This window comes from Batrachochytrium dendrobatidis (assembly GCF_000203795.2).
Source record: "Batrachochytrium dendrobatidis JAM81 unplaced genomic scaffold BATDEscaffold_1, whole genome shotgun sequence".
Classification (NCBI taxonomy): Eukaryota; Fungi; Chytridiomycota; class Chytridiomycetes; order Rhizophydiales; genus Batrachochytrium; species Batrachochytrium dendrobatidis.
In genome coordinates this window covers 840,016-867,004 of record NW_006281099.1, presented here as the reverse complement: position 1 = coordinate 867,004, position 26,989 = coordinate 840,016, and the positions used below count along the sequence as shown (strand labels likewise).

General features: G+C 39.0%; 12 protein-coding genes across 12 annotated transcripts; 3 read left to right on the top strand and 9 right to left on the bottom strand.

The window, feature by feature from the left end:
* Window positions 1-23: 23 nt before the first annotated feature.
* BATDEDRAFT_85562 (uncharacterized protein) lies at window positions 24-3,490 on the top strand (the record flags this gene model as incomplete). The annotated part of the gene is made up of 11 exons (XM_006676191.1): window positions 24-64; window positions 199-401; window positions 488-675; window positions 763-844; window positions 960-1,126; window positions 1,218-1,574; window positions 1,651-1,774; window positions 1,849-2,002; window positions 2,078-2,435; window positions 2,518-2,633; window positions 2,779-3,490. The coding sequence occupies 11 exons, from the start codon at window positions 24-26 to the stop codon at window positions 3,488-3,490; spliced, it is 2,502 nt and encodes an 833-aa protein (XP_006676254.1).
* Window positions 3,491-4,350: 860 nt separating this feature from the next.
* BATDEDRAFT_85738 (uncharacterized protein) lies at window positions 4,351-5,358 on the bottom strand (the record flags this gene model as incomplete). Its single annotated transcript, XM_006675910.1, has 3 exons — window positions 4,351-4,523; window positions 4,608-5,141; window positions 5,220-5,358. 3 exons carry the CDS (start codon window positions 5,356-5,358, stop codon window positions 4,351-4,353), a joined length of 846 nt encoding a protein of 281 aa, XP_006675973.1.
* A 61-nt stretch (window positions 5,359-5,419) lies between these two features.
* Window positions 5,420-6,958, top strand: BATDEDRAFT_84601 (uncharacterized protein; the record flags this gene model as incomplete). The annotated part of the gene is made up of 7 exons (XM_006676190.1): window positions 5,420-5,550; window positions 5,636-5,811; window positions 5,919-6,137; window positions 6,212-6,416; window positions 6,497-6,584; window positions 6,687-6,779; window positions 6,846-6,958. Exons 1-7 carry the CDS (start codon window positions 5,482-5,484, stop codon window positions 6,956-6,958), a joined length of 963 nt encoding a protein of 320 aa, XP_006676253.1. The 5' UTR covers window positions 5,420-5,481.
* A 72-nt stretch (window positions 6,959-7,030) lies between these two features.
* On the bottom strand, window positions 7,031-8,454 carry BATDEDRAFT_84600 (uncharacterized protein; the record flags this gene model as incomplete). Its single annotated transcript, XM_006675909.1, has 2 exons — window positions 7,301-8,454; window positions 7,031-7,197 (listed from the first exon to the last, which is right to left on the bottom strand). Exons 1-2 carry the CDS (start codon window positions 8,442-8,444, stop codon window positions 7,031-7,033), a joined length of 1,311 nt encoding a protein of 436 aa, XP_006675972.1. The 5' UTR covers window positions 8,445-8,454.
* Window positions 8,455-8,622: 168 nt separating this feature from the next.
* On the bottom strand, window positions 8,623-9,129 carry BATDEDRAFT_21419 (uncharacterized protein; the record flags this gene model as incomplete). The annotated part of the gene is made up of 1 exon (XM_006675219.1): window positions 8,623-9,129. The coding sequence occupies one exon, from the start codon at window positions 9,127-9,129 to the stop codon at window positions 8,623-8,625; it is 507 nt and encodes a 168-aa protein (XP_006675282.1).
* A 736-nt stretch (window positions 9,130-9,865) lies between these two features.
* BATDEDRAFT_33960 (uncharacterized protein) lies at window positions 9,866-11,913 on the bottom strand. The gene is made up of 7 exons (XM_006675645.1): window positions 11,797-11,913; window positions 11,294-11,582; window positions 10,977-11,149; window positions 10,840-10,895; window positions 10,356-10,712; window positions 10,117-10,279; window positions 9,866-10,046 (listed from the first exon to the last, which is right to left on the bottom strand). Exons 1-7 carry the CDS (start codon window positions 11,826-11,828, stop codon window positions 10,001-10,003), a joined length of 1,116 nt encoding a protein of 371 aa, XP_006675708.1. The 5' UTR covers window positions 11,829-11,913; the 3' UTR covers window positions 9,866-10,000.
* A 496-nt stretch (window positions 11,914-12,409) lies between these two features.
* On the bottom strand, window positions 12,410-14,269 carry BATDEDRAFT_15313 (uncharacterized protein). The gene is made up of 6 exons (XM_006675046.1): window positions 13,955-14,269; window positions 13,694-13,854; window positions 13,531-13,586; window positions 13,076-13,435; window positions 12,826-12,982; window positions 12,410-12,726 (listed from the first exon to the last, which is right to left on the bottom strand). The coding sequence occupies exons 1-6, from the start codon at window positions 14,204-14,206 to the stop codon at window positions 12,681-12,683; spliced, it is 1,032 nt and encodes a 343-aa protein (XP_006675109.1). The 5' UTR covers window positions 14,207-14,269; the 3' UTR covers window positions 12,410-12,680.
* An 808-nt stretch (window positions 14,270-15,077) lies between these two features.
* BATDEDRAFT_84597 (uncharacterized protein) lies at window positions 15,078-16,937 on the bottom strand. The gene is made up of 6 exons (XM_006675908.1): window positions 16,900-16,937; window positions 16,442-16,727; window positions 16,055-16,236; window positions 15,875-15,930; window positions 15,273-15,774; window positions 15,078-15,165 (listed from the first exon to the last, which is right to left on the bottom strand). The coding sequence occupies exons 1-6, from the start codon at window positions 16,926-16,928 to the stop codon at window positions 15,120-15,122; spliced, it is 1,101 nt and encodes a 366-aa protein (XP_006675971.1). The 5' UTR covers window positions 16,929-16,937; the 3' UTR covers window positions 15,078-15,119.
* A 636-nt stretch (window positions 16,938-17,573) lies between these two features.
* On the bottom strand, window positions 17,574-21,166 carry BATDEDRAFT_18255 (uncharacterized protein). Its single transcript, XM_006675099.1, has 12 exons — window positions 20,854-21,166; window positions 20,395-20,528; window positions 20,223-20,297; window positions 19,949-20,119; window positions 19,786-19,880; window positions 19,383-19,719; window positions 19,160-19,312; window positions 18,890-19,045; window positions 18,700-18,808; window positions 17,949-18,612; window positions 17,819-17,889; window positions 17,574-17,742 (listed from the first exon to the last, which is right to left on the bottom strand). Exons 1-12 carry the CDS (start codon window positions 21,080-21,082, stop codon window positions 17,591-17,593), a joined length of 2,346 nt encoding a protein of 781 aa, XP_006675162.1. The 5' UTR covers window positions 21,083-21,166; the 3' UTR covers window positions 17,574-17,590.
* A 151-nt stretch (window positions 21,167-21,317) lies between these two features.
* Window positions 21,318-21,891, bottom strand: BATDEDRAFT_85737 (uncharacterized protein; the record flags this gene model as incomplete). The annotated part of the gene is made up of 2 exons (XM_006675907.1): window positions 21,318-21,633; window positions 21,728-21,891. 2 exons carry the CDS (start codon window positions 21,889-21,891, stop codon window positions 21,318-21,320), a joined length of 480 nt encoding a protein of 159 aa, XP_006675970.1.
* A 2,013-nt stretch (window positions 21,892-23,904) lies between these two features.
* Window positions 23,905-24,738, top strand: BATDEDRAFT_21414 (uncharacterized protein; the record flags this gene model as incomplete). The annotated part of the gene is made up of 1 exon (XM_006675218.1): window positions 23,905-24,738. The coding sequence occupies one exon, from the start codon at window positions 23,905-23,907 to the stop codon at window positions 24,736-24,738; it is 834 nt and encodes a 277-aa protein (XP_006675281.1).
* Window positions 24,739-26,658: 1,920 nt separating this feature from the next.
* Window positions 26,659-26,865, bottom strand: BATDEDRAFT_85736 (uncharacterized protein; the record flags this gene model as incomplete). Its single annotated transcript, XM_006675906.1, has 1 exon — window positions 26,659-26,865. One exon carries the CDS (start codon window positions 26,863-26,865, stop codon window positions 26,659-26,661), a length of 207 nt encoding a protein of 68 aa, XP_006675969.1.
* Between the last annotated feature and the right edge of the window lie 124 nt (window positions 26,866-26,989).

The window sequence follows — 26,989 nt, the reverse complement described above, 5'->3', positions numbered from 1 at the left end:
AGCCGCGAAATACTTCAACTGTAATGGTCAGCAATGACTCGTACGGCCAAAGTAACAAGCACATGTACGTATCTTTTGAATTGCTTTTGGTATCAGCGTAAAATTATATACTGCAGTTCAAACCAGAATTGTACTATGCTCAGTAAGAGTCAAATAGACCACTAATGTCTGTATTCGTCTCGCATCTTTAATCCAAAGCCGCGCATTGTCTTCTACGCCTAAGCGGACTACATCATCTTCAGCCACTCAGCCACAACCCAGCCCATTACCAGTAAACCAGTATTCACATGCTAAAGTGCAAGATCAATCTGGAAAAGAAATACATTCTGAAACAGCGTCGTTTAGATCTGTTTCTCATCACACACGTTCAATATCACCCGTAATCAACCCAGGTCGCGAAGGTAAAGCCACCTTCAACCTACCATGTTCAGTAGACGCATAACTGATTTGACAAAGCATATGATTACTATATGACGTAAATGTTTAGCACCAGTGGACTATGCACCGAGAGCTGAACCGAATTTAAGTGTTGGCAATAACGGATTTATTCAACATGATCAACAGATACTTGATGAATATGAACAAGATTTTGAAGATTATGACGAGGACTTTGAAGAGTTTGAAGACTCTGTAGAAACTAAACTTGCACCTTATGTACCATCAGATATCATTGATGTGAGTTTTTAATATAAAGTTGAAATTGTGTGTATTTGACACTTGTCAAACATATATATGCTAAAAAGCACCCAATTTGATATATAGTTGCAACGAGCAATGCAAGAAGAAAACAATCGTGCAGCCATGGCACAACCAAAATGGAATTTAAAAAATCCCATGAATCCCGGTATGTTTTTGTTAAAACCAGATTCGCAAGTTGCTGTCAACACGCCGATTTATACTTTGAATGAATACAATATTGAATTGATTGTATACATTACTTGGTTTATCTGCTTTAAAAGGTTACTCTGAAGAAATAATTGCTACAAAAAAGACGACCGATACATCACCTGTGGTAGTATCAAACCTTCCCAAACGACAAGTTGTAGATATAAACGTTGCACATCAACGATCACAGCAAGAAAAAGACAAAGCAAGTAAAGTTCAAAAGCAAGCGCAACGGGTTAAAGTAAGCACCGCATAGGTTAAGGATTGATTAAATTACTTTGCTGAATCTTTTGGGGTTTCAACTAACATAAGTTGTGCTGACACGTTGATAGGATTTGTCAAAACTTGTCGACTTGAATTTTACCATTGTCAATATATTTGACCTAGCACCTATGTCTTCATATGACCTCTATATTAGAAATTACGGTCTGTCGAATACTACTCAAACCAGTACACAAACCAATGATGACTGCTGTGATCGGGATATACAAACCGATGATTGGTGTGTTGAAGATAAATGGGTTCAAATTCCATCTAATTCGATTTGTGACTGCGACGCAGGCACACCATTTATGACTTTCAATGCCAGTAAATCATCAGATCGCAGTGGAATAAAACGCGCAGTAGAAAATGCCATTCAGAAAGTTGATTCAGTTCGACTGGCCAAGTTTTTACAACGATCATCACAGGTAGATAATATTCAATCTATTGTTTTGAATATAACACTGCGTATATGTGGGATTCAACACTGATGACTTTATTTAGGTTGTAGATACTCTTTTGGATGAAAATACCAAGTATGCTACTGATGAATCTGTGTGCACATCCTCGGCATCGTTTGGATTGAGCAAAGGATTTAACGATTTAAATATTCCAAGCTTTTTAAGAGGTACTGTGTATTTTTAAATTGAATTTATCTTATTTTAAAAGTGTAATTAATGTGGTTTTCTGTTGATTGTCTAGGCCAGAGTGTTCAAAATATATGCTTTACTCCAGGAGATTATCGATCAGTGTTGATTGCATGGAGTGGAGTAACTACTCCTGTCCATCCACTGTTTTCATCATCACAAGGTGCTTTAATTGTATGGCGATTGAGCGACATCAAGCGTCCATCTCGGTAAGTATTGTTTTTCAGATTTATACAGCCAATGTTGTATTGACAAAGCTTATTTATCGTGTATACCTGCTTTAGTGTTCTTGTATGTCAATCTCGAGTAACGTGCTGCTGTTTTGCTCCCACAAAACCATTTCTTGTTTTTGCAGGAACAGTCGATGGAGGTGTTCAAGTATGGGATTTGCGTGAACCTGCTACAAATCACATATCAGCGACGCTATTTCCTGACCAAGATGCTTTTTCAATACGGCCACCGAGTTACAGCACAGATGGAATATATACTCTTGCTCAGTCTCACCTCCACCCAATTGTATCCATACTACCGTTGCATAAATACGATCACAAGACGGTTGAAAAAGATCAGCAAACCAACAGCAGTTTTTCAAACTCTTTCCAGCTTGCTACAATAGATTCGTCGGGGGTTTTTCAACTTTGGGTAAGCTTGAAATTATTATAAACAAGTGCATTTTGTCTAGTAGACTAATATCTTATTAAAATGAATCATTTTGTAAATTTAGGTGGTGATTGAGCTTAAAGAATCTGCTATAGATTTGGATGCAGATTTAGGACGACGTATTGGAAGTCGGGTAAAATTGATGGGTAGCAATTCCTTTCAAATGCAGCATCCAGATAGGTAAATTCAATTTTGATATTGCACTAATGTCGAATTTTTTAGTGTGTGGGGTATCAGAAGACTTGAAAATGTCAATATGTCAATATAGTTTTATAATCTAGAAATAACACTGATCAATATTTTAAATCAAATGATAAATACACAGGCATGCATTTTCAAGAGAAATTGAAATATATGATTGCAAGCCTATATACAATCAAATTGATACATTTCTTGTTGCCACAGATTCAGGATCTGTCATGCACGAGTCCAGATTTCGTGATCGATGCCATCCAAATATTTACGAGCCTACAGTCATGAATGCTAGTCCATCATTTTCTCTTGCTCTTCCACGATCAGATAAAGTGGCAAGTATATCCATAAACCCTCATATTCCATCTCTATTTTTGGCAGGTCATGCCTCGGGAATGATTGCACTCTATTCTGTGCACCATCGTCCTGCGCTCAAAGTATGGGATACTATCAATGCACCCATTCAATATATTGAGTGGTCATCTCATCGATCAGCAGTGTTTGTTGTACTTGATTCCACTGGCACAATCTCTGTTTTTGATCTTATTGAAAACGATCAAGACGCGAGGATGACCGTTCCAGCCAGTGACCTTTCACCAACTGGAAACATACCGTGTCGCATTGCTTTTAGTCCAACAGATGTATCTGCTACCTCCAAAGTCTCGTTGGATAATTTGAGAGCAGTTTCAAGTCATGGTGCTACCATTATTGTTGGATTTGACAATGGAAGCGTAAGTGTTCATAGCGTGGACACAGAGTATGCTGAAATGGCAATTGACGAGGAAAAGACAATGGAAGAGTATATTCAAGAATTAGTAGATTGCATTGTACTAAAATGGAAATGAGTCAAGCATCTACCAGTTAAACAAAATCACTGCTCATATCCTGGCCATGGGGTTCAACGACAATTACTTTTTAAAAGAAAATTGAAATACGTGTCAATTTTATTCTACAATAAAACTGGATCGAGACTTATACATTGTATGGAGTGTCTGTTTATTTTTACCAGTAGCAATAGTAAATGATGATTCAAGTTAAATTCGATTAGCTTAAATCGTGATATATCTCTGTATACAATCAGTCATTAAAATATATACTGTTTACAACATGCATTCTATTCAACTACAAAAATAACTGAGCATCACTTTTCAACTTTGCAGAGTACCTGTTGCATGTCTATTGTATTTTGCGCTATATTAGTGAAATTTGACGTATTTCAAATTAAAATGATCAACCATATTTATTAAATTTCTTGGCAAACTTGATTGATGTTTTTTGTGGTGATCGACATGAAACCAACTTGCATTCTTGAGACGTGCAATCGTTGGTTTCTTAAACTCTAATTTGAGCGTATCCGAGTTTTTAGGATAAACCAAAGATCAGGTGTAAAGGTGTATTGACAGCATTAGAACGGTTGAACCAAACTTGATAATCGTACAATGTATGGCTATACCAAATGATGAGATCATTTCAGTTCAAAACTATAGTTTGTATTATATGATGGGTGTTGTATCTATTCAAGAATCGAAAACGTCCATTAGCTTCAATGTCTAGTAGGAAAGCACAGCAAACACTTGATTGTTATTTATTCTAAAACCAAATTACGAGCAATCACTCGAGATAAATGCAAAAGTAGTTTATTTTACGTGAATACGGCTGTAAATGTGTTTTGGAATGATAACGCACACAAAAACAATGCACTGGTTCAAATCCCAGTGTCTGCTTGATTAAATCCGCTATGCTGGCTCGAACACTCTGTATAGGTATCGTCTTGAGTAAGATATATTGAATGGAAGTTGGGAAACACAAGGAAATCGTTGAAGAAACTCTTTAGTTGCTGCACAATGAATCGTTCAATCTTTTCAACGTTTTTCAAGACTATAGTCGATTTAAAAACAGATTTGTATGAATCATGAGGTTAGGATTGTTTGAAGCAACGATACATTGATCATTTACTCGTACCCTGCTTGTTTCTATCACCGATTTCCGATTCGATGGTCATATCTTGCAGAATACTATTTCCATCAAGAGGCTCTTTGAAACAAAAATTGATTGCATATCCTAGATAGGCAATGACTGCCGTTCCGTCAAAAGAAAAGCCAGTGAGCGTGAGTGCAAGAGGCAGTACCATGAATGCAGGAGTGGGTTGATTGACAATAAGCTCAGTGGATATAGATAAACGCATATTTCCATGATATCTGACATTCAGTTCCAGCTGTGCATCAGTATCTTGCGGAGGAAGTTGCACATAGCGTAGATTGTTGGTCGAGTCAAATGACAGCGACGGTTCTTTGTATATAGCACTGCCATGATGTCCAATACCATCAGACACAGAAATCTGCTCACTAGCTGCTGTAGTGTCTATATTCTGACGACTGTTGTATGAATGACTCTGAATATGATCATGTTCATATTCAAAGGCAGGATCTTCCTGAATGTAAAAATCAGCAAGAGGATCGCATATATCCTCGATGGTGACTTCTGGTGGGATATCACCTATGCAAGTCAACCCAACGGTCGTTAGTGAGTTTAAATGAGCATCAAGCCAGAGGCTCATGGACCATCACAACATACCAAAGTCCAGCTGCATCACCGTTACCTTGCCCAGAAAGCTTGGTCGAGCAACTTCTTGGAAATGGTCATTGACCAACAGTTTTAGTCTCTCAGCCTCTACTCCGTCATTCAGAAGATTCCAATCTATAATAAACGACATGAAGCCAGCAGTCAATTCAAGCTTTCTTGTTTGGTAAGAAAAGGAGCCTCAAGTTTGGCAAGATTCGACGGTTTCTCGCCTTGATTCAGGCTGCTTCTTATCTCGAATAGCTACAACTTTATCATGAACATCTCAGACGACTCCGAGTTTGATACTGGGTCAGATACTGGCCATGCTTTCCCCTTGCGCAGAGTAAATATCACTTGAAAACAAGTGTTTTAAACTAGCTGATGCTATTCAAGATTTGCAACTCACCAGTCTGGTTCTGATGATGTAGGATGTTTCTGTAGACCAGATGGATCCAGCTATTCGTGAGGCCATGGTATCGCCAGCTACCAACACACATGCTGATAATGAAATTCTACCAAGAGTAGCTGATATGCATCGTCAGGGAAGAGGGCTTCGATCACAGTCGTTGGTGGCTCGGGAAGAGCAGATAAGGCTCTTGTGCAGGTAAGAGTATGCAAGGTGGAATGCACTGCTATGGATGATGTTGGGTTCTAACGTTGCATTCAATGATATTGATTATATCTTGATTACATCTTGATTGAGGATTCCAGTCCAGTCCCATATGGCACTAGAAAACTGTGTCGAATTGTACGGAAAAGGGATGGGTTAGCAGGTGGAAGCCATACTTACGAAGTCTTTGTAGAGGAGCACAACACTGTCATACCAGTTCTCTTTGCCAAGAAGATGCGTAGTCAAACCTCGTGTTATATCATCACACTTCCCAGTGAAGGTGATCGAGGTGTCAGAAATAAGTCTATTGCCCGAGTCAGGTATGGGATGCTTTGAACTCGAGTTTTAACAGTATCACTCGCATCGATCTTTTAAGCATTTCTTGTTGGGTTAGATCCAATTTTTTAGGAACTGGCTTTACAGTATCCAGTAGTATCCAGCCATCAACCAACTCTGATAACATGGCCGAAGGACGCCGTGAATTAGCTGCTGTGGTGTATGAACCTAATTTTCTGGGTCATCGCGGTCCTAGGAGAATGACAATCATTAGCCCGCCTTTGTTGCCTGAAGGAACGTTGGCTGAAATCAGACCCCTCGAGGTACATTACATGCACAGTAGATATTTGGTTTTGTTTTCTGTACTTTGGGCTTGATATCACAACATTTCTTGGATGCACAGGAAAAAGAAACACTGTTGGAGCGACATAAAGCCATGAGTGATCGCGATCTTGTGGTGATGTATAACAAATCTCCAAAATGGAGTGATGGTGAGTTTCGAATGTGTGATGGATAAGATGCTTAATATGTGGCACTAACACACTTGCATTGAATGGCAATGCATTATACAGAAACTCAATCATTTGTTTTAGATTTTAATCAGCGTGTAACCATTGCATCTGTCAAAAACTTTCAGATTGTTCATGATCACGACCTAGAGTACATTGTGATTCAGTTTGGCAAAGGTATTTACACTTTGAAATAGATGTACCAATAGTCATCAGTGCTGGTTTTAACTATTAATTTTTTAGTTTCAGACGATACATTCACAATGGATGTTCAGTATCCATTCTCCCTTGTAGCAGCATTTGGTGTAGTGCTTACAAGGTTTGGATCGTTTGTTGAAATGGTGACTGCAGTCTAAAAGAATCTAACATTGGCTGAAATGATATGTAGTTTCGATGCTAAGCTGGCATGCGAATAGCGGTGTGCAAAGCTAGTCGTATGAAATCTCGGGCTCATGCAGTGTTTTGGCGTACATGGTTTTGCCTGCCATTTCTAGCATTGCAGCGCTTGCGGTGTGGTCAAGAATCGAACTCTTTCCTTCCATAGTAGAAACGAGTCGGTCATCAATATCTTGCTGCTTGACACACCATACCTCCACTGCAAGAATAACAATGTACATATAATTAGTTTTCTACAGTATTTAAACACAATATTAGGTAGATTGACTTGCCAAAATCAATTTCAAATTCTTCCTTTTTACTCAATTGTGGATTGCCAAACGTTGTTGAGATGGGTTTTGCCATTGAGTTGCCGTGATCAAACTGACTAGAGATCCAAAGTCCAAAAAACTCAATCTGGCCGCCAAATCCAAGTCCGTTTGGAAGTGTTTGGCGTCCCGTGTTCAGGTATTGATGGTTGGTATTGATTCCAGTAGAGCGGTATATTTCCATTTTGGGTGAAATAGAAAAGAGAAAGCTTGATGATTCCCCATAGAAATGAGGATTGGTTGTCCACGGCATACTGGCAAAGCCGCCAAATATGTAGCCGTCTCGATCACGAAGAATAATCAGTGAAGATGCTGGTGGGATGATGGCATTCAAAAAGATGGTCCAACTCTGACCATGCAGTTTGGTGGAAAAGGACAGACTCCAGTCCGGTAAGTCTAATCCACTGTTGCGCATTGCCAGATCAAGTACATAGCATGATTCGTTTGACAACAGTGTGCTGGTGGGTCTAGATTTGGCGGGAGGCTGCTGGTCTGGACTGAAAAATATATCACCCAGTGCACGATCCCACAATGCATGAACATGGCGACTCTGTGAGATCCAGACAGTAAAGTCGGCGAGATCCGAATACGTGAGCTGGTCGTCATTGACATTCAAGGCAGAATAAGATGCATCCACTTTACGCGGTTTTGCCAGAAGAAAGGCAGCCAAGGCAGAATGCGGTTTGCTGACAGATGGGGGTTCAGTGTGTTTTATAAGTGGGATTGTGGACGAGCAGTGTGCGAGTGCTCCGTTTCCCTGAGACCACAGAGCAGTTAGAAGACTTTGTAGATTTGGTATCAGAGCAATTGATTCCCGAATAAACTCTGATTTGTCGTAGTGAGATCCATGAAGCAGAACTGCTACTTTTTTTGAAAACAAAGAATAGGATGCCAGTTGTTTATTTGTTTTATTGGATAGATGAATCCACAGAGCCTTGTACAATCCAAGCAGTTCTGGGCCAGTTGCATGAGTAGATGGTGGCTGGCATGAACACTGGACAGAGGCTGCTGTCCAACACAATTCATGGAACGCAGACTCGCCTTTCTTGTTGATGGCATCATAGAGTGTCCGTAGTCTTGCAGCCAACAATGGAGGGAAATCGTCATCAGTCCTGGATAAACTGTTTGCCTGGCCCATGCTGAATGCAAGAGTTTTGATTAAAAGTTTGTAAAGCCTTGATTCACTCGAGCATTCTTTGTAGCCGATTTACAGCCGTATTCACGTTAAATGAAACATTACATAAACAGTCATGCTTGATGCCAATCTTATCGAGTAATATTGTTTTATGAACTCATTAGTTGACTGGTCTTGATGTTCATTCTTGTACAAAAATATAGAGCAAATGTTCATATTTCTGTTCCAATACATTCCACATTCTTGACATTTGTTCAACTTCCAACTTTCCTTTTCTCCAAATACTGGGTGACTGGCATATGAGTTGCATTCCTGAAATATGTTGAACTAGAACGCGAACGTATCTGATATTAGAATACAAGAGTCTCTTTAGTGCCATGATCGTGCCAGATATTCCTTGGTTGTGTGTAAAGCCAACGTATCCAATGACAAACCCAATGTATGGACGTGGCTTGTGTAATGGCAATCGCTCTGCCTTGTTTGTTTTCTGTTCAACCTCTCCAGTCTTGTTCTTTCTCCTTGCAATTCGTATGTCTTCAAAGTCCTTGTCGCTTTTGCCTCGACGTCCAAGGTTAGCGACTTGTCTAGCCATTCTATGAAGGACTCGGGTTTTTCGAGTCAGAAAGTAGCTTTTAAGAGCAAAACGGTCCTGTGCAATGAATTGCCTAATTTGCAAGTACTTTGACATTGATCTGCTGGTACAATTGTTGGTTCTCAATTCAAACTTGTAAATGATAGTTGATTCTTGCATTGATATCCATATAGGAACTCACTACATACTGACCATGATAGGTGTTTCTGAATTAATGACAGATAATGCAACTTCTCCAACAGTAAATCCCCTTCCACTTCTGAAAGTATCAAAACTAATTTCTAGACAACGAATACGTCCAATGGTCCTTGCAAATGTATTGATAGAGTTTTTGTTGATTAATTTGAGCTCGTCTTACAAAGCAGTGTCACTGAGAGTAGCAACTTTTATTTAGGTAGTGATTTGCTCAGATATTACAGTTGTAATATTACACATCTTCCATTTTTCCTGATACCAATATAATAAAAACTATCGACATTTAAAGGTAAATGCATAGACAGAGGATTGCATATATTATTTCAAGACAATCCACTGATATTTGCAAAACATCAAACAAAAACAGACCCAAAAGTGCGATTGAATGACATTTACACAAGTACTGTTTCAAACATATGACACACATTAATGATGATGGTTGCTGATCATCTTATTTTATATTTTCATTCCCATCCCCGTTGCCACTAGTTGTGATGACTAGATTAACAGGCAATGTGTAGTCTTGATCGGTAAAGCTCTAATTAGTGCGATGATCAATGCTGGTATATCACTTGAATATGCAAAGCCATCATCAATTACGTTGATCCATCTAAACAAGGTACTACAAACAGATCGATTATTTATGACCACGAGTCAAATAAAACCCATAAATTCATTTTTAATGAAAGGTATCAACCACTCCAAAGAATCCTGCAAATAAAAAATGACTCGAGACTGCATTTATAAATCCATCAGTATATTGTACTTGAGGTTACTGGAGTCCAATCGAGCTCAAATTTTTTTGCATAATAGAGCTCCTATAGTTTTAATCAGACCACAGTTAGTTCTGCTCGACATTTACAGATAGAGTAGACGAATTCAACCTACATTACGGTGAGAATAATAATCTCCATTGTATTCGTATCTGTACAGCATGTAACGTATGTAAACACGTTACGCTGGTGATCTGATCCTGTTTCATCGTCCAAAAGAGTATACCGGAACTTTCTATCAAAGAATTTAGAACCTTTCTTTAAAGTAGTGTTCAATTCTAGAGAACCATCAAGGTTGATATTGGGTTAAAATATGTGCGGCTTAAAAACACTGATTCAGGCAACTTTTGATACCTAGAAAATCTGGAAAGTAATTGTTGATTGGAACGGTTGCTATTTTTGTCTCGAAAAGGTCCTTCTTGTTTAAAAAAAGTGTCACTGATATTTTTTTCAAAAGTGGATTATTGCATACACCTTCAAATAGCTCAAGTGCATCGTGCATTCGATTGACTGTTGCATCTTCAGCAAGATTTTGATCGTAGCAAGCCAGAGACACGACAAAAATGATTGTACTGACGTGATCAAAGTAAGGTGCCCATTGTTTACGATGTTTCAGCTGACCACCAACGTCAAAAAAGTGAAAAACAGATCCTTCTATGGTGTAAATGCTTTCTGTGATTTGTGATGTTGGACTACGAATGCGAACAATATCTAGTAAGATCGTTTCAGCAATAAAAATTAGCTGTCTTGAAGTTTGAATTTCAAAAGTAGCATCAAAACAGCTGATCCAAGTGCAGATAAAATGCTACTCTAATGATAAATAATGTTACTAGCTTACCATCGTTGACAGGAAGATAACTTTCAGGAATATATTTTGATGCCTGGGAGAGAAAGCTACAAAGATAGTCAATAACTGGCTCAAAATAACCAGCGTTTTAACCTGCATAACTATTTAATTTTAAACTAAAAACTTACTATCCTGCAGTATCTTGAAGTTGAAGCTCTGTTCTATCCAATTCTTTTAAATACTCTTGCAATTTGGGATCTTTCCAAAGCATTTCAATCTCTACAGCACAATTTGCTGATATATTGCATACTCCATCTGGTTCTTGCTGTTTAAGATGCTCTGATACTACTTGGATACTTTTCTATATTATAAAAGCATGAATTGCATCGCAAGATAAAGGTAGATATTGACATGTTAATAAAATGTATGCATACTAGTCAACCTTGCTCAATATTTAGACACAATTCAAAAAGCGCCAACCACTACTCAAAACAATAGATCCTACTTTTAAATGGGAGAAATCGTCCATGCTCCCGTCAAAATTCAAAAAGGCGATTATGGCCATTACCGACTCGCGTATGTTTTTCAGAATCTGAAAACGACAAGCTTTTCGTTCTGTTTCCTTATAGGCACCACCATACAGAATCTTAATTTGCTTTAGAAAGGTGGTTTTCCCACTATCCCCGCTGCCTAAAATGAGAACATGCACCTCTTCCTTTATTTTATTCCGACGCAGCCTGTCAATTTCAATCTGCCGGTCAATTTCTAAAGAGTGGCGATTCTGTGCAGCTAAACTGTATTGATGTTCAAAGTCAGCATGCTTTACAGTCTAAAACAAACGATTAAAGTGGTATAATAGTATAGATAAAGTGGCATGCGCTAAACAAGTTTGGCATTCGAACTGCCAAGATTCAATCATGGCTATATAGCAAGCCTCTGTGAAATGCATTATTTTTGGATATAACGGCATACCACACATTCGGATAGTATAGAATTTATAAAACCTACATGCTTTGAATAGACTGGTCTTCAGGCTTCATTGTAAAACTATGACAACGCACCTATCTGGGCAAGGGGAAAAGTTGGTATTTTAGTTGAAGCGGTCAGTTTAGAATCAGACAATCTATATAGGGAGATCGCCAGTTTTCTACACATCTGGCTGCAGTCTTATCCCAGTGTGGCCCGCAATAAATGCATTGCCACACTCTAGTCAAAGCGAGAGCCATTGTGTTTCAATCCAAGTGAGTGCTGAACATGAAGAGATGATTGATAGTGTGGCAATCAGCACCTCAATTGACTATTCAGATGTCTTGACATGCAGACGACTGTCCACTTATGCATATTTAGCCAGAACAGATCAAAGGAAACATCTTCAAAGGTAGCACTGATTAAACAGTCAAGTCTGGACCAAGTACTGCCAAGAATGGCCACTGCACTTGTAGCACACCAAGCAAGTATCACTCCCAGCAACCCAGCCAAGCACATTCATGGTTTTGCTACAAGCAAATATATGCAAAGTCATTGGCTTGGTATATTCAAAAGCGCCTTTTTAACTGCCATTTTGAATCAGTTGCTACAACTATGCTATGGTTTGGGCATATGCTTAAAGAAATAAACAAGTAGAGCACAGGGCTGTTCTTCATTCCAAATTATTCGGTATGGCCAAGACTTGACACATTCCAAGAAACCGTAAATCCAAACCTATACTTACACTACAGCTGTTCAAAATGCACGGCAACCCTGCTTACGCGAATTTGTATGAAGTAGCAGCTCGGATCTTGAATAAAGGAGCGGGTCGTTAAAGTATTCAAATAGTTTTAATTCGGAAACAAGAGATTTGCTCAATATTTTCTATTGGTATTTGATTTTCCCGGATTGGCAGTAGGACTAAACTACATCAACCCTCCAGACTTTAAATCTTTTACAAGCATCGCCTGACTGTATAGTGATATTCAAAGTTGATTCATGATTAAATTGGCGTCTTGGTATTTAGGCAATTGTAAAGCCACTCAATTTAGATATTAACCATAGACTTACATCACATTGGAGATGATAAAGGCCATTGCTTGAGTATCAGTGCAACATGTAATGTGAGTAAATATCGGCTTGATATCATCCTCCGACAACCCTTTTGTGTTATATTGCGCCAAAAACTTTTTTTCAAAGTATCTTGATGCATACTTGAGTGTGTTTTCTATAATTCAACAGACATGAATCTCAACAAGTCTCGTACTCCAAGTCTCAGATCATTTAGCACGCATCACCCAACTCATTGAAAACTATATACCTTTGGCGTAATCCGGAAACTGTTGCTTGACTTTTGATTTCAGCAGCTTTTTCTCAAATAGATCCTTCTTGTTCAAGAAAAGTGTGATTGGAATATGCTTCAATAATGGATTATTGCAAATCTTTTCGAATAAATCCAAAGCGTCATGCATTCGGTTGATGGTTGGGTCTTCGGCAAGCACTTGATCATATGAAGCAAGTGAAATAAAAAATATAATCTGGTTTACTTTATCGAAATAGGGTGTCCACTGCTTGCGATGTTTAATCTGTCCGCCAATATCATAGATATGAAAGTCGAAGCTGTTAATGTGGAAAATTGTTGCTGTAATTTGTGATGTGGGTAGTCGAAGATTGAGAATATCTATCAAAGTAGCACGTAGGTTAGCACAGCTAATTTGAAACCTACCAATAATGCATTATACTGATGCTTTTAGTTGCCGTTTGTTTTGCGATTACCTTGATCGGTGGGCAGGTATTCTTCTTTTGAAAACTCCTTTACGTTGGACAAGAAGCTAAATTACAAGGATACATATCACAATGCGGCATATATTAAATTTTTCGTTGAGAGCCAATCATAATTGCTTAAAAGCAGTATACTGGATTATTGGCAAATGCTTACTAGGCCGCTGTATCCTGGATCATAATGTTTGAAAAGGCGGGTAGCGGCAAGATACTTGCAATATTTTCATCATGAAAAAACTGGCTCATAAGCTCTGCAATCTCCAAAGTCACAAGTTGGTCTTTTGTCTGACAAAAATCGAGCAATTTGATCATGACTTCCTATATTGATCAAGACTTGTTAATTTAACACGAAACTACCGTTTTTGGGTTGGCAAAAACTCCCTTAAACTCTATATTTCAGAAGACTAGAGTCATCTACCTCAATCACAGTATCTTTTGGCGATATCCGAAGCTGCTCCGAGGCAAGAATAAGCGCATGTATTGAATCACAAAGATTACTATGAAGTATTGGTCTAAAACTTGCACGTTCAGAATTTGAGTAGCCTCCACCATGTATAATTTTGAGCTGCTTCATAAATGTCGTCTTGCCACTATCACCACTGCCTAGTAATAGAATCTTTGGCTCTTTGTTTGTTCGCTTGAGTATTGATTCTTTTTCTCGAGCAAGCATAGCATCTATTTCTCGGCTTACTCTCGCTTGCTCTGCTCTTGTAGTCGTAGGAGTAGATGATCCACTTGATGGTATCATTTAAATGGGTTTTCAATTGCCGACATGGGAACATGAGTTGATGTTTTGAATGCAGGAGTGTACACAACAAAATAAATTAAGACTCTTCACTAACAGTATACAAGGTTGGGAACATCTTGATACCAAGTGTCATTACTGCCGACACGACGTATTCGTATCTCAACTAACAAAAACAGTGTATTACCTCATTTTGATAAATGTAATTCAAATGGCAATGAAGGAAAGTGGCTTTAAAATGTCAGATTTCGGGTTTCCAAATCGCCACGATGCTTCTAAATCATTTCACGTGACATGAGATATTTTTATTTGAGCGTGATTTCATTGGGTTGGTGTTGACAATCACAGCTGATGGTCGAGGACATGAGAACGAAGATGAGTGAGAGGTTGTCAGCAACCATCAGTCTATATAATGTGTTTGGCAAGTACTCATTCAGAGTTCATTCAATCACACTTTTGTGTGCAGCTGAATTTGGCAATATTGTGTTTTGAAAATGTCGGTAGACTGTCTACTGATTGAGTGGCGCGAGCATTTATTGTGTTTTCTGTATTATAGCGGCAATCTGACTTTTGTTGACACGACCAGTTTACTGAACGATCTGGCAATCCTGTTGATTCAATATAGGATAATGCTGCACATTTGATCTAGCAGAGACTGCTTACTGATCTTGGTGTTGGCCTTGTTCCAACACAATCTTTGGTATTTCACCTATATATGGTCTGCACGCTAATCTAACCAATCACACAATTTTACAAATGGGTAATCAAGTCCTCATAATAAAACTCTATCCCTTTTATCTTCAACCTTGATGTTTTATTTTTATTGTCTGCCGCTGAGCTACAGCATACCAATATTTTGAAACTCTTTTTTGAGCATAACTTGACTGATCAATGGATAGATTTATAGCATTATACATTTCAAATACAGTTAGTGACCATCAGAATACTGTATATCGGGTGGTGAGGTTCAAATGGCAGAATGAATACATACATGACGGTAATCACAATAATATCCATTGCCTCTGTATCTGTGCAGCAGGTAAAATGAATATAGACTTGCTTATTTTGGTCCATGCATGCCGATTCAAACTGCTTTTGGAAAAACCTGGCAGCATGCTTGACATTTCCTGGACTGCCCTTGAAGTCGGGAAAATGCTTAATGACATCCGAGTACAAAAGCTTTGCTTCAAATATATCTTTTTTGTTGAGAAACAGCGTCAATGGGATATGGTGAAGAAGGACATTGTGTGCTATCTCACCAAACAGCTGGATTGCATCGGCCATGCGATTAATGGCTGGGTCTTCTACTAAAAACTGATCATAAGATGCAACAGAGGCAATGAAAAGAATACTGTCTACAGTGTCAAAATACGGAGCCCATTGCTTTCGATACTTTTGCTGTCCACCCACATCAAAAAACCGATACTTGGTGTTTTCAATACTAAAATTGGTTTCCGTGATTGCGACCGTCATGGTTCTAGAGTATAAAATGTCTAAAACAAAACACATTCGTGTTATTAAAGTGTAAAGCATGGTCTGTACCAAGTGAATGGGCATTGCCCAACTATGTACAGTTATCCTCCATAAACCAACCATCGTTGCTCGGGAGATACGACAGGTCTGAAAAGTTTGTAACACGATCTAGAAAACTATTGTAGTATTGAGATGACCCAACAGTTACAAGAGTACAATAAAAGATTGATATAAGCATCTAACATTGACCATAACACATGATTGGATAAGCCAAATTACATAAACCGTTGCAATACTCACAACTGAGTATTGTCTGGAATCATTGCTTTTTTTTCAAGAGTTGCACGCTTGGAATACACGTTTTGAATATCTGGATCCTGCCAAACAGCATGGATCGTTTCAGTCATTTTGTTGTTTAACTTAAAGATTGAAAGTGCATCCTTGCCGATTCTGTAATGTTCAAAAATAGTTTTAATTCGTGCCTATATATTTGATCATTGTCACCAGTCAGTATATTCGGTGTAGATTAAAATATGATACCACGAATAAACATGCTAATGTTAACTTTTGGAAATAGCACATTGAAACATCATGCCAGGTTTTGTTTATCCAGCAATGTATATTCGACATGTGTTTACATCTCAAAGTATTACTATACCCACTAGTAGCAGGAAATATAAAACATACCTTGGTCTCGTCGCTTTTAATTTCGAAATTGTTTTCAGAGGCGGCAGTAATAAGCGTTACAATGGCATCACGAATGTTCTCCAAGATGATTGGACGAAAAGACTTGCGCTCATCTTCAAAATACCCTCCTCCATGAAGAATGCGCAACTGTTTAACAAAGGTGGACTTTCCACTATCGCCACTGCCTAGTAATAGAATCTTGGGGTCGTGGTATTTATTCAACAGTGCGCGCTCTTTGGCAATTATGCTATCTATCTCTTTGGAGCGTTGCTTGTCCAGTACAGCTCTATCATTCAAAACATGGACAAGGTTTTATTAAATCAGAGCATGATGGATGGCAATGCATGATTAGAGTGTTTCAGCAATATATAAAATACACCCCAAAGTCATAACAGTTGTGGGTATAGAACATATATAAATCTGAATGTATGCTCTAGAAAATACCAATGTACACATACTGTCTGGCATCTGTAGCCATGATGGACATACAGCTGTGTTTCCAAGTCAAGCAAAACTATTTTATACTATCGGGTAAAGCAAATTTTTTGGTCAGATTACTGTTCTAATCCTTCAAGATTATATTCACATTGCGGGTGGTGCTCACTTGGATCGATAGTTATTGGAGGAAGCGCGATTAGAACAATAGTAGCTGAACATCCATTTGTCTTTCTGACTGGCTTTGTAATAAACAAGTAGAGTATATAGGACGCATTGCAAAGCTTGGTGTTTATTGCAATGCATTTAGAATTGCCAGATTTTTGAATGCTTTTAGATTCGTACATTGATATCCATTCCAATATAGATGTAGCGGCAATATATCTACATGTAAAAATAACAGACGCATTTACAATCTGTATTTTCATACGTCAATGACTGCAACTCTCATCTAAACCTCAATGCTTGTTTATAAATCTATGATAGAAATAGTAAAGGCTCAATAGTTGAAAACATGAGTGGTTGTATTGTGTTTTGACTCTTATTTAGTATTCCATCTTATGTGAATACAGCTGTAAACCCATCAAGTTGCTCAAGCTGTCAATATAATCACCAATTGGCAGTGTCAGATTTTGTCATGCGTGCAAATCACAATCAAAAGTAATAACGCTAAACAAATGAATCAGTTACTCCACATGACTGAGAATATATTCTTCATTTCTTGTTGAATGAGTTATTGAGCAATGCAAGCATCTTGGCTACACTAAGTGTCACATATTCCACATCAAGTGTTTGTACGCCAAGCTGCTGCTTTTCAAGAAGATCGTCAAGCTTTAAATCCATTTCCAAAATTGGCTTGTCACGACCTGCAAAGTAAAATGTTTGGATCAGAAAAGCAATCGGCATGTATACTTTTAGGGACATTCAGTAGTTTGAATATACCTTTAAAACATAGTGCAATCATATAAGTTCCAGGATTTGGCGACGATATCGTAAAGTATATATTCGAGCGTCTATAGTCACCAAAATAGTGTAAGTTTTAGCACAACAAAATACAGGCAGCAGCACATACCTATTCTCGGGAATATTGCTTTCAACAATGATTCCTTCCTGTTCCAGTTTCTGATGGGTAAACTTTATAGGCGCCATGTTCTTGTGATGTGCTGTTTTCTTGGCAGATATACCACTGTTGTTACGAACATTGTACAGGTATGCTTTGTATGTTTCTAGCTGTGATCGAAGATAGTCGTTATGGTCTTGAATGGTCTTGTATACAGCCTCAAGAGACTCCATTTCCGTGTTTATCTTGTCCTTGAGGTTACCAAGATGTACAAGTTCTTTGAGGATTTCTTCAACCATGAGACTATGGCCGTTACTAGCATCCACCAAACCAAGCCGTTCCAGTTCTAGAAGCATATCGCCAATCTTTAGACCTTTACGAACAAGAGCAGCGTCACGCGATGTGGCAGCAAACTCCACTACCTTGCCTAGCATAACAGGTTTTTGAGATGCCAGACCAGGCGCCAAACGTAGAATTTGCACAAACAACGCCTTGGTGTCCATATACAAAAAATCTCCATATGTCTGCTGATCAGCGCCGGCTGCTGACGGGGTCTCTACTTGGTTAGTCTGATCCCACCGTGAAAACAGTTGCAGTGAAATCTGTTTATTTTCCAAACGGGGCACTTGGGGCGGCGCAGGACCAAGATCAACCAGACAAATGCGCAAATGACTTTCTTCATCAGGGCACTGTAGTTTAGATCAAATAAAATAGATCAGCAGTCAGTATTCACGTATTGAATTCCAATTGGTAAAGTGTATACTTGCAAGAATATCCATATGCTGTGCAAGAAGACCGTGCGTATTGTGAATTTCGTTCATTGTAATGTTAAGATCAATTTCCTTTTTAGAAAGAGCGATATATTGTTCCATCTAAAGCATAAGAGTTTATAAAAATAAAGGTGAGATGCCACAGCACTTGATAAACAGCCAATGCAGCCAAAACAATCCCACCTCGAGTGATTCATTAAAATCTCCAATCTCACACAATTCATTCAAAAACTGATTGAAGATTGGTTTGTTGTGCTCGATAAACGGTGCAAGTGCCATCATGTAGGGTTCCTTGGCGTAGGAAGGCTTATTGGCTAGATTCTGTAGCAATTTAGCAAGCTAATGGTACAAAGCCAGGTAAAGTTTTTCAAAAAGCAAACTATTTAGTATTCTAGAAAAAGTTGAATGAAGCCAGCACTGAACAGACTGATATACATATCATCTAATTCATACCAATGTTAAAGTGCGACGAGTGTTTTTTTGGGGTGTTCCATCCACAATTATATATGCTTGTGGGGTAACAATAGCAGGGTTAATGAATCGAAGCATGAAGAAGCCACCAATAAGTGAGCATATTTGAGAATCGCTTGCATCCGAATATTTTCTCTAATTTAGTAATACTAGTCAGTCAAATGCATGCGTACAATATGCATCACATTGGATTATCAACACAAACTTTTGTCAATGAGCGAATCTGCTTGCATATCCATCGAATGCCGTATGGCACTTGCTTTAAAGAGTTCATAATAACAGCAAGAAATGAGTTTCCAATTTCAATCAATGTCCTGACCCGAGGTGCAATGATGGCTTGAACATCCGTATTTTTTAGTGCTGCTTCGGCAGTAATTCCACGAGGCAGATTGCATGTTTGACCTGTCGCAATCTCAATGTCCTTGATCATTTGATCATAAACCTTTAATGGATTGATCTCCAAATCCAAGTCTTTCAACTCGATCATTTTGTTTAAGCGCTCTGCCAACACATTCTTAAGATATGATTGTCCTGGCCCACGTCTAGGTGTATAGTATTAGTGCATTTACTTTCATAATCTAGCAATCGCCATAGGAGATCAAACCCACCTAGTATAAGTTGTCATCATTCGAGAAATCGGAGTGTTTGCACGCATTAAACTTCCAAAATCTGTTGCGCCTTCAAATTCTGCTGACAATACATTCTGTGCAAAGTGATGAGTGCATAGAATCCAATAATGCATGCCAAGTAATAAAAAACTCGATGTTGTACCTGGAACATGGAAAGTAACAAATATTCTTCACGAGCCTCATATTGGTTTCCAAAAATAGTAAACATGACCGTTTGCAAAAGCGTATCAATTTCAGAGAGGCTGACAATTCTTGCAAGACCAGCAATGTGACGAGGCTCTGATTGTAATAGATAAAATAAATTGGCATACAGCTAAATAAAAAATAAAGGGCCAAGGTATTAGATAGGCTCAATGGCACCAAGTATTGGTCCTGTGTTTTCCAAAATCATCCGAAAAACTAAATAGGTCACTTACTTGGCGACGACGATCGTCTGGAATGTGACCCTCTCCCATTTCAAGTTCTTCAAGGTGGCTTGCAACTTCTTGCTGCTATAGAATTCAAAACAAGTCAAACATGAAACGATTTAATAAAACTAAAGCGACGCAAAATTTTACAAATCAACAAGGTATTATCGTATATACTTACTTCGGACAGAGCCATGCGATTTTGAATGAGAAGTGCAATTCTAGAATCAAGATAGCGGACATCTCGTTCAAGAACAAAATTACGTTTAGATTGAGAAGATATTCTGAGTTTGAGATCACGCAGTTTTTTCTGGGCTTTTTGCAGTTTAAAGAGTTTACCATGAAAGTTAGCAAGTCTGTCAATCATTCAAATGCAAGATCATATCGAATCAAAAATTGAATTGTTGTCTCAGTAATACATGGACATTTCCAACAATCGGTTCGACCTGCAACTGATAGCGGTAGCCACAATTCATGCGGCAATTTTCATTAAATTGAGTAGCAGGACGCCTCAATACACTGATAAAATCCAATATAGTGCATATGGCAGCAGTTTCGACTTTCAAGTATACGCTGTTCATACGATAAATGAATGGACAAAGAGTGCAGGTGTAGATTCAAGGAGAAAAAACAGGCATACCTTTGGTCAACTCGTCATCAACCTCAACATCGTTCTCAGCAGCCATTGACCATAACGCAGCAAGAGAGTAGCGACTATCGCGGGACTTGAGACCATCGGCAGTTTTAATGGAGGATGGACCAGCACCAATGGAAAGACCATTTGAGGCAGCAACAAAGGCAGCTCTAGCAAGGCCAGATGGTACATAGTGGCTGTTTTGAATGCTAGCAGTGTGTTTTCGAGAAGACATCTGTGCAAGAGTTGAAGCAGATTAAACCTGAAGTTGCCGTAGTGAGTTGCTGGCGACAGTCAGTATCCTGTTCGTCACTCCTCCAGTTGGTTGGTTTCGGTCAACGTTCTTCAACTCACTTTTGCATGTAAAATTGTCACGAGAAAATCATGCTCACCGATTTCAAATTCGTGGTCGATCCATCGACCATCCGAGATTTATTTATTATAAGCGATTGTGCAGTGTTCCAGATCTGTTATTCCCAAGGCTTTTTAAGAGGCAAAAGTGCTGGTTTACTACGATGCTCATGCACTGTATCTGGAATACTGCGTATTCCTGGAATGGGTTCTCCTCTTGCTACTCTTTCTGAAATCTCCTGAAATGTCAATGTTGTTTCGTTTAAGTCGTGGCTAGTCTCTCCATCTACTGTTGTATCGCTTTCTTCAACCAAACACTCTTTTGATTGTTTCAGATGGCCTTGTGCAAGTGTTGAATCAAGTCTTGTCTGCGCTTCACGTGCAGTGGCCGCTTGCCATTTTTTATATGCTGCGTAGTCTAGTGGTGCAATAAATCTATATTTCAATGACCCATCATACAGTGTGAGTTTAGAAATAATAGACAAAACTTTGCATCTTCAGATTAGTGTTGGTATACTGCCAGCCTTACTTTGAAAAATAAAATACTTTGGCTTGCTCTAGCTTCATTTGGTCTTGCACTTGGGTTGTGACTGAGCCCATGGCTTGCTGCAGTCCCTGTGTAAACCTCTCATCTTTCTCAAAGTCATACGACAGAAACTGTTCAAACACTTGGGTGGATGTGATGTTTGCCATACAGAAATTCCAAAGCAATAGCGAGTCAAGTCGAGAATTAGATTGTTTTGCTAATCTCAATTACCACTTTTACAGCCGTGTTCATGTAAAATGCAACACTATTTATCTTGCAGACTGCCTATTAATTTGGGTTAGACAGTGATTAAATCTTTGGGTTTCTACCAAAGTTGGCTTCTCCAATCAGTACTAATGGCTCCAAACACAATGTTCATCATAGGATACTCCAACGATTTTTTGGGCTGGAATCAACTGTTTGATTGTAGTGTATGACTATTCAAATGAGAAAAAAAGTAGGTTTAAAAAGACTAAAACCGGATTCACCATTTGCAATCCAGATACTGGGTTCTGATGTTTTCAATACAACTCTGTAAGACTCCTGTATCCTAAATCTCGGATATGCTCTAGTTTAAAAAACAAGGACTGCAATCCCAGAAATGCAACAGTTGTTTCCATGCCAATCACACAATGCCATAATGTTCAATTCGTAGAAAAGGAGAGTTGGAGATTGACAATGAGATTGCTGAAACTGGACATTCGTTTGGCTATACAAAAATAGGCACAAAGCCAGTCAACTCGAGTTAAAGAACATGTCCTTTAAGTTGAAGATGTCGTTCCATGGGACCAAGGGCTCATTATGTATTTTGGCACCCTGCTAGCGTTTTGCTTTACGCGAATACGGCGGTGACGGTGTCATATGGACCAATGGCCTACCCATGCCTGCCACATACTCGCCAATCGTCTGGTTTATTGATACTCTGATAAAGGGTGTAACAGTCCTTTCATTTGCTTGTGGTAAACATTTAGTGCCAAGATCTAAGCCGCATGTGGCTGAAAAAAGTATGCTTTTAGCGATGGCTGACGGGAATAGTTTGAGGTACAAATGAAAGCTTTGAGGATCAATTGGCAACAAGCAATTGTTCCCATTAGCTTCCTTTCCATGGCTGCAATATGAACCGGAAAATTATAGGGCTACCCTAAAAAACGTCAAACTGAATCATTCAAAGCCTGATATTCACAGAAGCAGTAAAGTCTAGACAGCTCCGCCACTTGTTATCACGGACGCAACCTTGGGTTATCATCCTTGCCACTAATAAACACGATACACATTGTGCCTTATTTTCAATACATTATCTTGAACTGGTCAGCGAGCTGTTTTTGTTGATCGTCTTATCCACTGTTAATTGCTCTCGCCATTCTATCTGGTTTCCGGCGGCACTGTATGGATTTTGCAAGTATACGCTTGATTTCAAACTGTTTACTAGCATAATTATCACCCACCTGAGCATTGAAGATTATTCAGACTGCTTTTTACATTATAATTTAAAACCTAGTAACCAAGCAAATCGATTCTTTTTAAGCTGTCACTTTGAATAACAAATCCGTTTCATCCCACAAAACAAAGTAAAAACCCGCCTATTTATTCCCACCAATACTCGTTGATCCTGAGCAGACTATAAAAATTTAGGGCAGTCAGCCATCAGATTCTGTTTATTGTAGAGTACAGTAAGATAGGTAGACGGTGCTTGTCGATCACTACTGCACTATAAAATAGTCTGCTCTCACTTTAACCGACCCCAACACAATTGCAGCGCAGTCGCCTATAACCTAGTTCTATACGAAATCAAGTAGCCAAACCTCGGTTGAGAGATTTGCAAGATCCATCTTTTTATTCGACCAAGCAGTTATACAACATCTGCTGGAATCCACTTTTTACACTTGCCAAGGCTTTCTAATTGACTGTTTTATTTCTCAATTGAAGACCTGTGCGACAGCTGACGACCTAGTCCAAGTTCATTGAATACAAGGAAACTTGCTGCTTGGCCTGCTCTCGATTTGTACGCCTAGTGTTATTTCCACGGTGGTAAGGAATAATCCAAACTAAAATTGACAACACCCACACAAGTGACGAGACGGCAGACACATTCCCGGTATTAGCCATCAATTCAACTTGGCTTGGGACGTGATCAAGTCCATTACTGCTCGCTCACTTGGTATATTGAATCGGAAAAAGAAATGTCGTGCCCATCATCGCATATACAAGTAACACCAATAGAAACAATCGCAAACCAGTCACAACTGCCACCTATTATACAAGGAGCCCCTTCTAGATTACATGGAAATCTAGAACTCAATGAATCGTATGTGCAGAGCACTCATCCACTGTCTGATTTAAACCAAAATCAGCATATGCCATCAATTGTGCTATCCAGCCACACCAACAATCAAGAATCAACACAATTATCTGGCTGGAATCATCACTACAACCATCCTCAAGACAGCTACCCAGCCATGGCTCATCACTATCATCAACCACAAGGACAGCCAAAGACTGACCTACGTCGTCATTCCTCCGAGTCTATGCATTCATACCATTCTACAATGCGTGAAGAATCCGCTCAACCGCCCAGTAGTAATCTACACTCTCTGCCAACTCACTGCCCTCCAAATCTGAGGCCTTTGTCACCTACATTGCAGTCTAGCCAATACCACTCATCTCACTATAATCATCTGCCATCTGATACGACTCAATGGTCCAAAACAAACGCACATAACTATAGTCCCTCTCGTTTACATTCATCTTCATTCTCTGGCGTTCCTACTGTAACCGTAGCTAGTCCTCCTGCCGACAATGATATAAACATATCATCTCTGGACTGTAGTCCATTTTCCGCTCAACAAAACATCAAGTCTTCGACATCTGATCCTGTCACTCCACTCACACACACTGAAACTTTTTCAGAAGAGCGAGAATTACACCAAGCTCCAGTGTTGGGATTGTCGTTGGCTTCTTTATCTGCTGCGGCTGCTGTCCAGGCTCCAGTTATCACAACCAAACGACCCAGTTGAGTAGTCGCTCTGAATTGCTGCATGAATCAGATCTGGTTTCTATCTACTTGGTCATTATTTTACTGCATTCCCTAATTGGCTTTTCATGCCTGTCACTATTGTTGTCATTCTATTTGATTTGCTCTTTATTCTGCCCAGCACCAACTCGGAAGTGGCGGCCATTACTGCTGTCACTTTCTCAGTTGGCTGTGCTCTCAATTCTGCCACTTAAGGATTTGTTTGAACAAGTCTGTTCAATACTCATGCTTGTGGTGATTCTAATTCAACACCAGCTCGGCATGTTTTATTCAATAGTTACTGTTTATATTGGCCAATGATATTGTCAAGCAAAAACAGCATGAATTGAGGGGATGTGTTGACGCATTTGTACCAGATTGGTTGTTGAATTCATCATTGATTCCTAGCTGCATAGTTTGGATTTACATGCTTGTAGGTCAATCAGGCGACACTGTCAAGATGCACTACACCATTGGATGATCATCTTCCATCTCGTTAATTTAACTTGCTGTCATGATTTTTGAATTGTGGCAATCAAACCTTGTTTTTGCTTGTTCCTTGCTTTTCTAGCTATCAAGATATGCTAGTATCATGCAGAGGTTAGGTCAATTGCATATATTTAGTTGGTATAGTCATTAGGCATAGCTCATGCTTTGTTTCGATATTGAGAAATGCCAAATGAGCTGTACTATTGCATCTAAGCACACGCTGTCTTAATGTTTAGCCACACGGTTAAATTTGCTTAGCAGCTTTTGCGGCATTGTGTCACTACAAGTATGGATAAATTTGGAAGAATCGGCATAGCAATATTCAGAGCCATTGTATAGTAGACAAGGTCTGACTCTGCTATTGCTATAGATTGTTTCAAGGTAATTCCTCAATTTTTACCATTGGGCTTTGGAAAAAAGCATGGTTTAGTTTGATCAATCCAGTACCGTAACTTTATGTAATTCATCGCCTTGCTTTTAGATTGGTGTCGAGTTGAAGCAGTCAGACGGTTGCTTTTTCATTGTATCCCTTGCCACAGCATCTTTGTTTTTCTGTACGTCATATCTTTATTCAATCCTTGAACTCGCGTTTACGTTTGTGGCGGTATATACCCATTTACCGTATGCATAGCGAAATTCGCAATGTTTTGTAATGTGTTCCCCCTGTGCTTTGGTAATCGCTTGTAACCAACGCTACTGATGTAACAAAGTTGGTTTTGGAAGTATGCCGTAAATTTGGCCGAGTTGGCGCGAGCAGTAGATTGGTTACTCAGTGCGGTTGGACACTGTTTTTCCGACTCCAGTTGTGATTTTAGTCTAAAGCACCTTTAACATCAGAAAATATAGACGAAGCAAAAAACAAGTACATACCCCACGCTTAAATGACGGGTTTATGCTACTGTGCAAATCTTGATGTTTTTCGAGCAGTCCTCAATGCAAATGCTCAACCCTTTTTCTATTGAATCTATTTTGGTAAAGACTCGAACCATTCAAATCACAGCCTCGAAACTATTTATCTACCACTATACGTTGGGCTTGATCTGTTGCATTCAAGGGAGGAAATCGTTTATACAGCAGACATTTCAAAACTCTTGCTGCTCCTTTAATCTCCTTATGTTCCCGATCTTCTGCTTAGAGGCCAAAATACGCTAATGGACGTGTATTTTGAGTTGTATTTTGATGCTGCTAATTAGGGTATTCTGCTTGCTTTGGTCAAGAGTAGGATACAGTCAAGCCATGCCTGGTAACTGGCACATGCCTTTTACTGCAGGCTTCGGCATTGTATTTCTACAACTTTACTGGTACCACGCATCATACCCCACGATCTGCTTTAGTCTCATCAATTAAATCTTTGAGCTATATTATGCCTTTACCCGTGAATATGCGTGCCGTTGGAATTTGTATAATACCGTACTCACGTAAAATGGAATACTTTTTATATTTGTCTTGCACGCTCACTGCCTCTTTTGCTTGCAAATAGACAATGGTTAAATATTCGTTGTGCTTTTCCGTTAGAAACTGGCTGTTTCTTAATAGACGTTCCTAATTCTTTGAAACCACCATATGATGCATAGTCAAACCGTAGTTCTGAACTGAAATTATCTTTTTGACCTACCTTTTCCTTTTCTTTTGGCACAACCATATATTGCACGATCGACAGACTCGTCTATTGCAATCCAGATACTGTGTTTGACTTTTTAAATCTGTACACCCCCTCTTTGTCGTATCCTAATCTCGTACGTTCGCGCCTAGTTTGAAACAAAGAT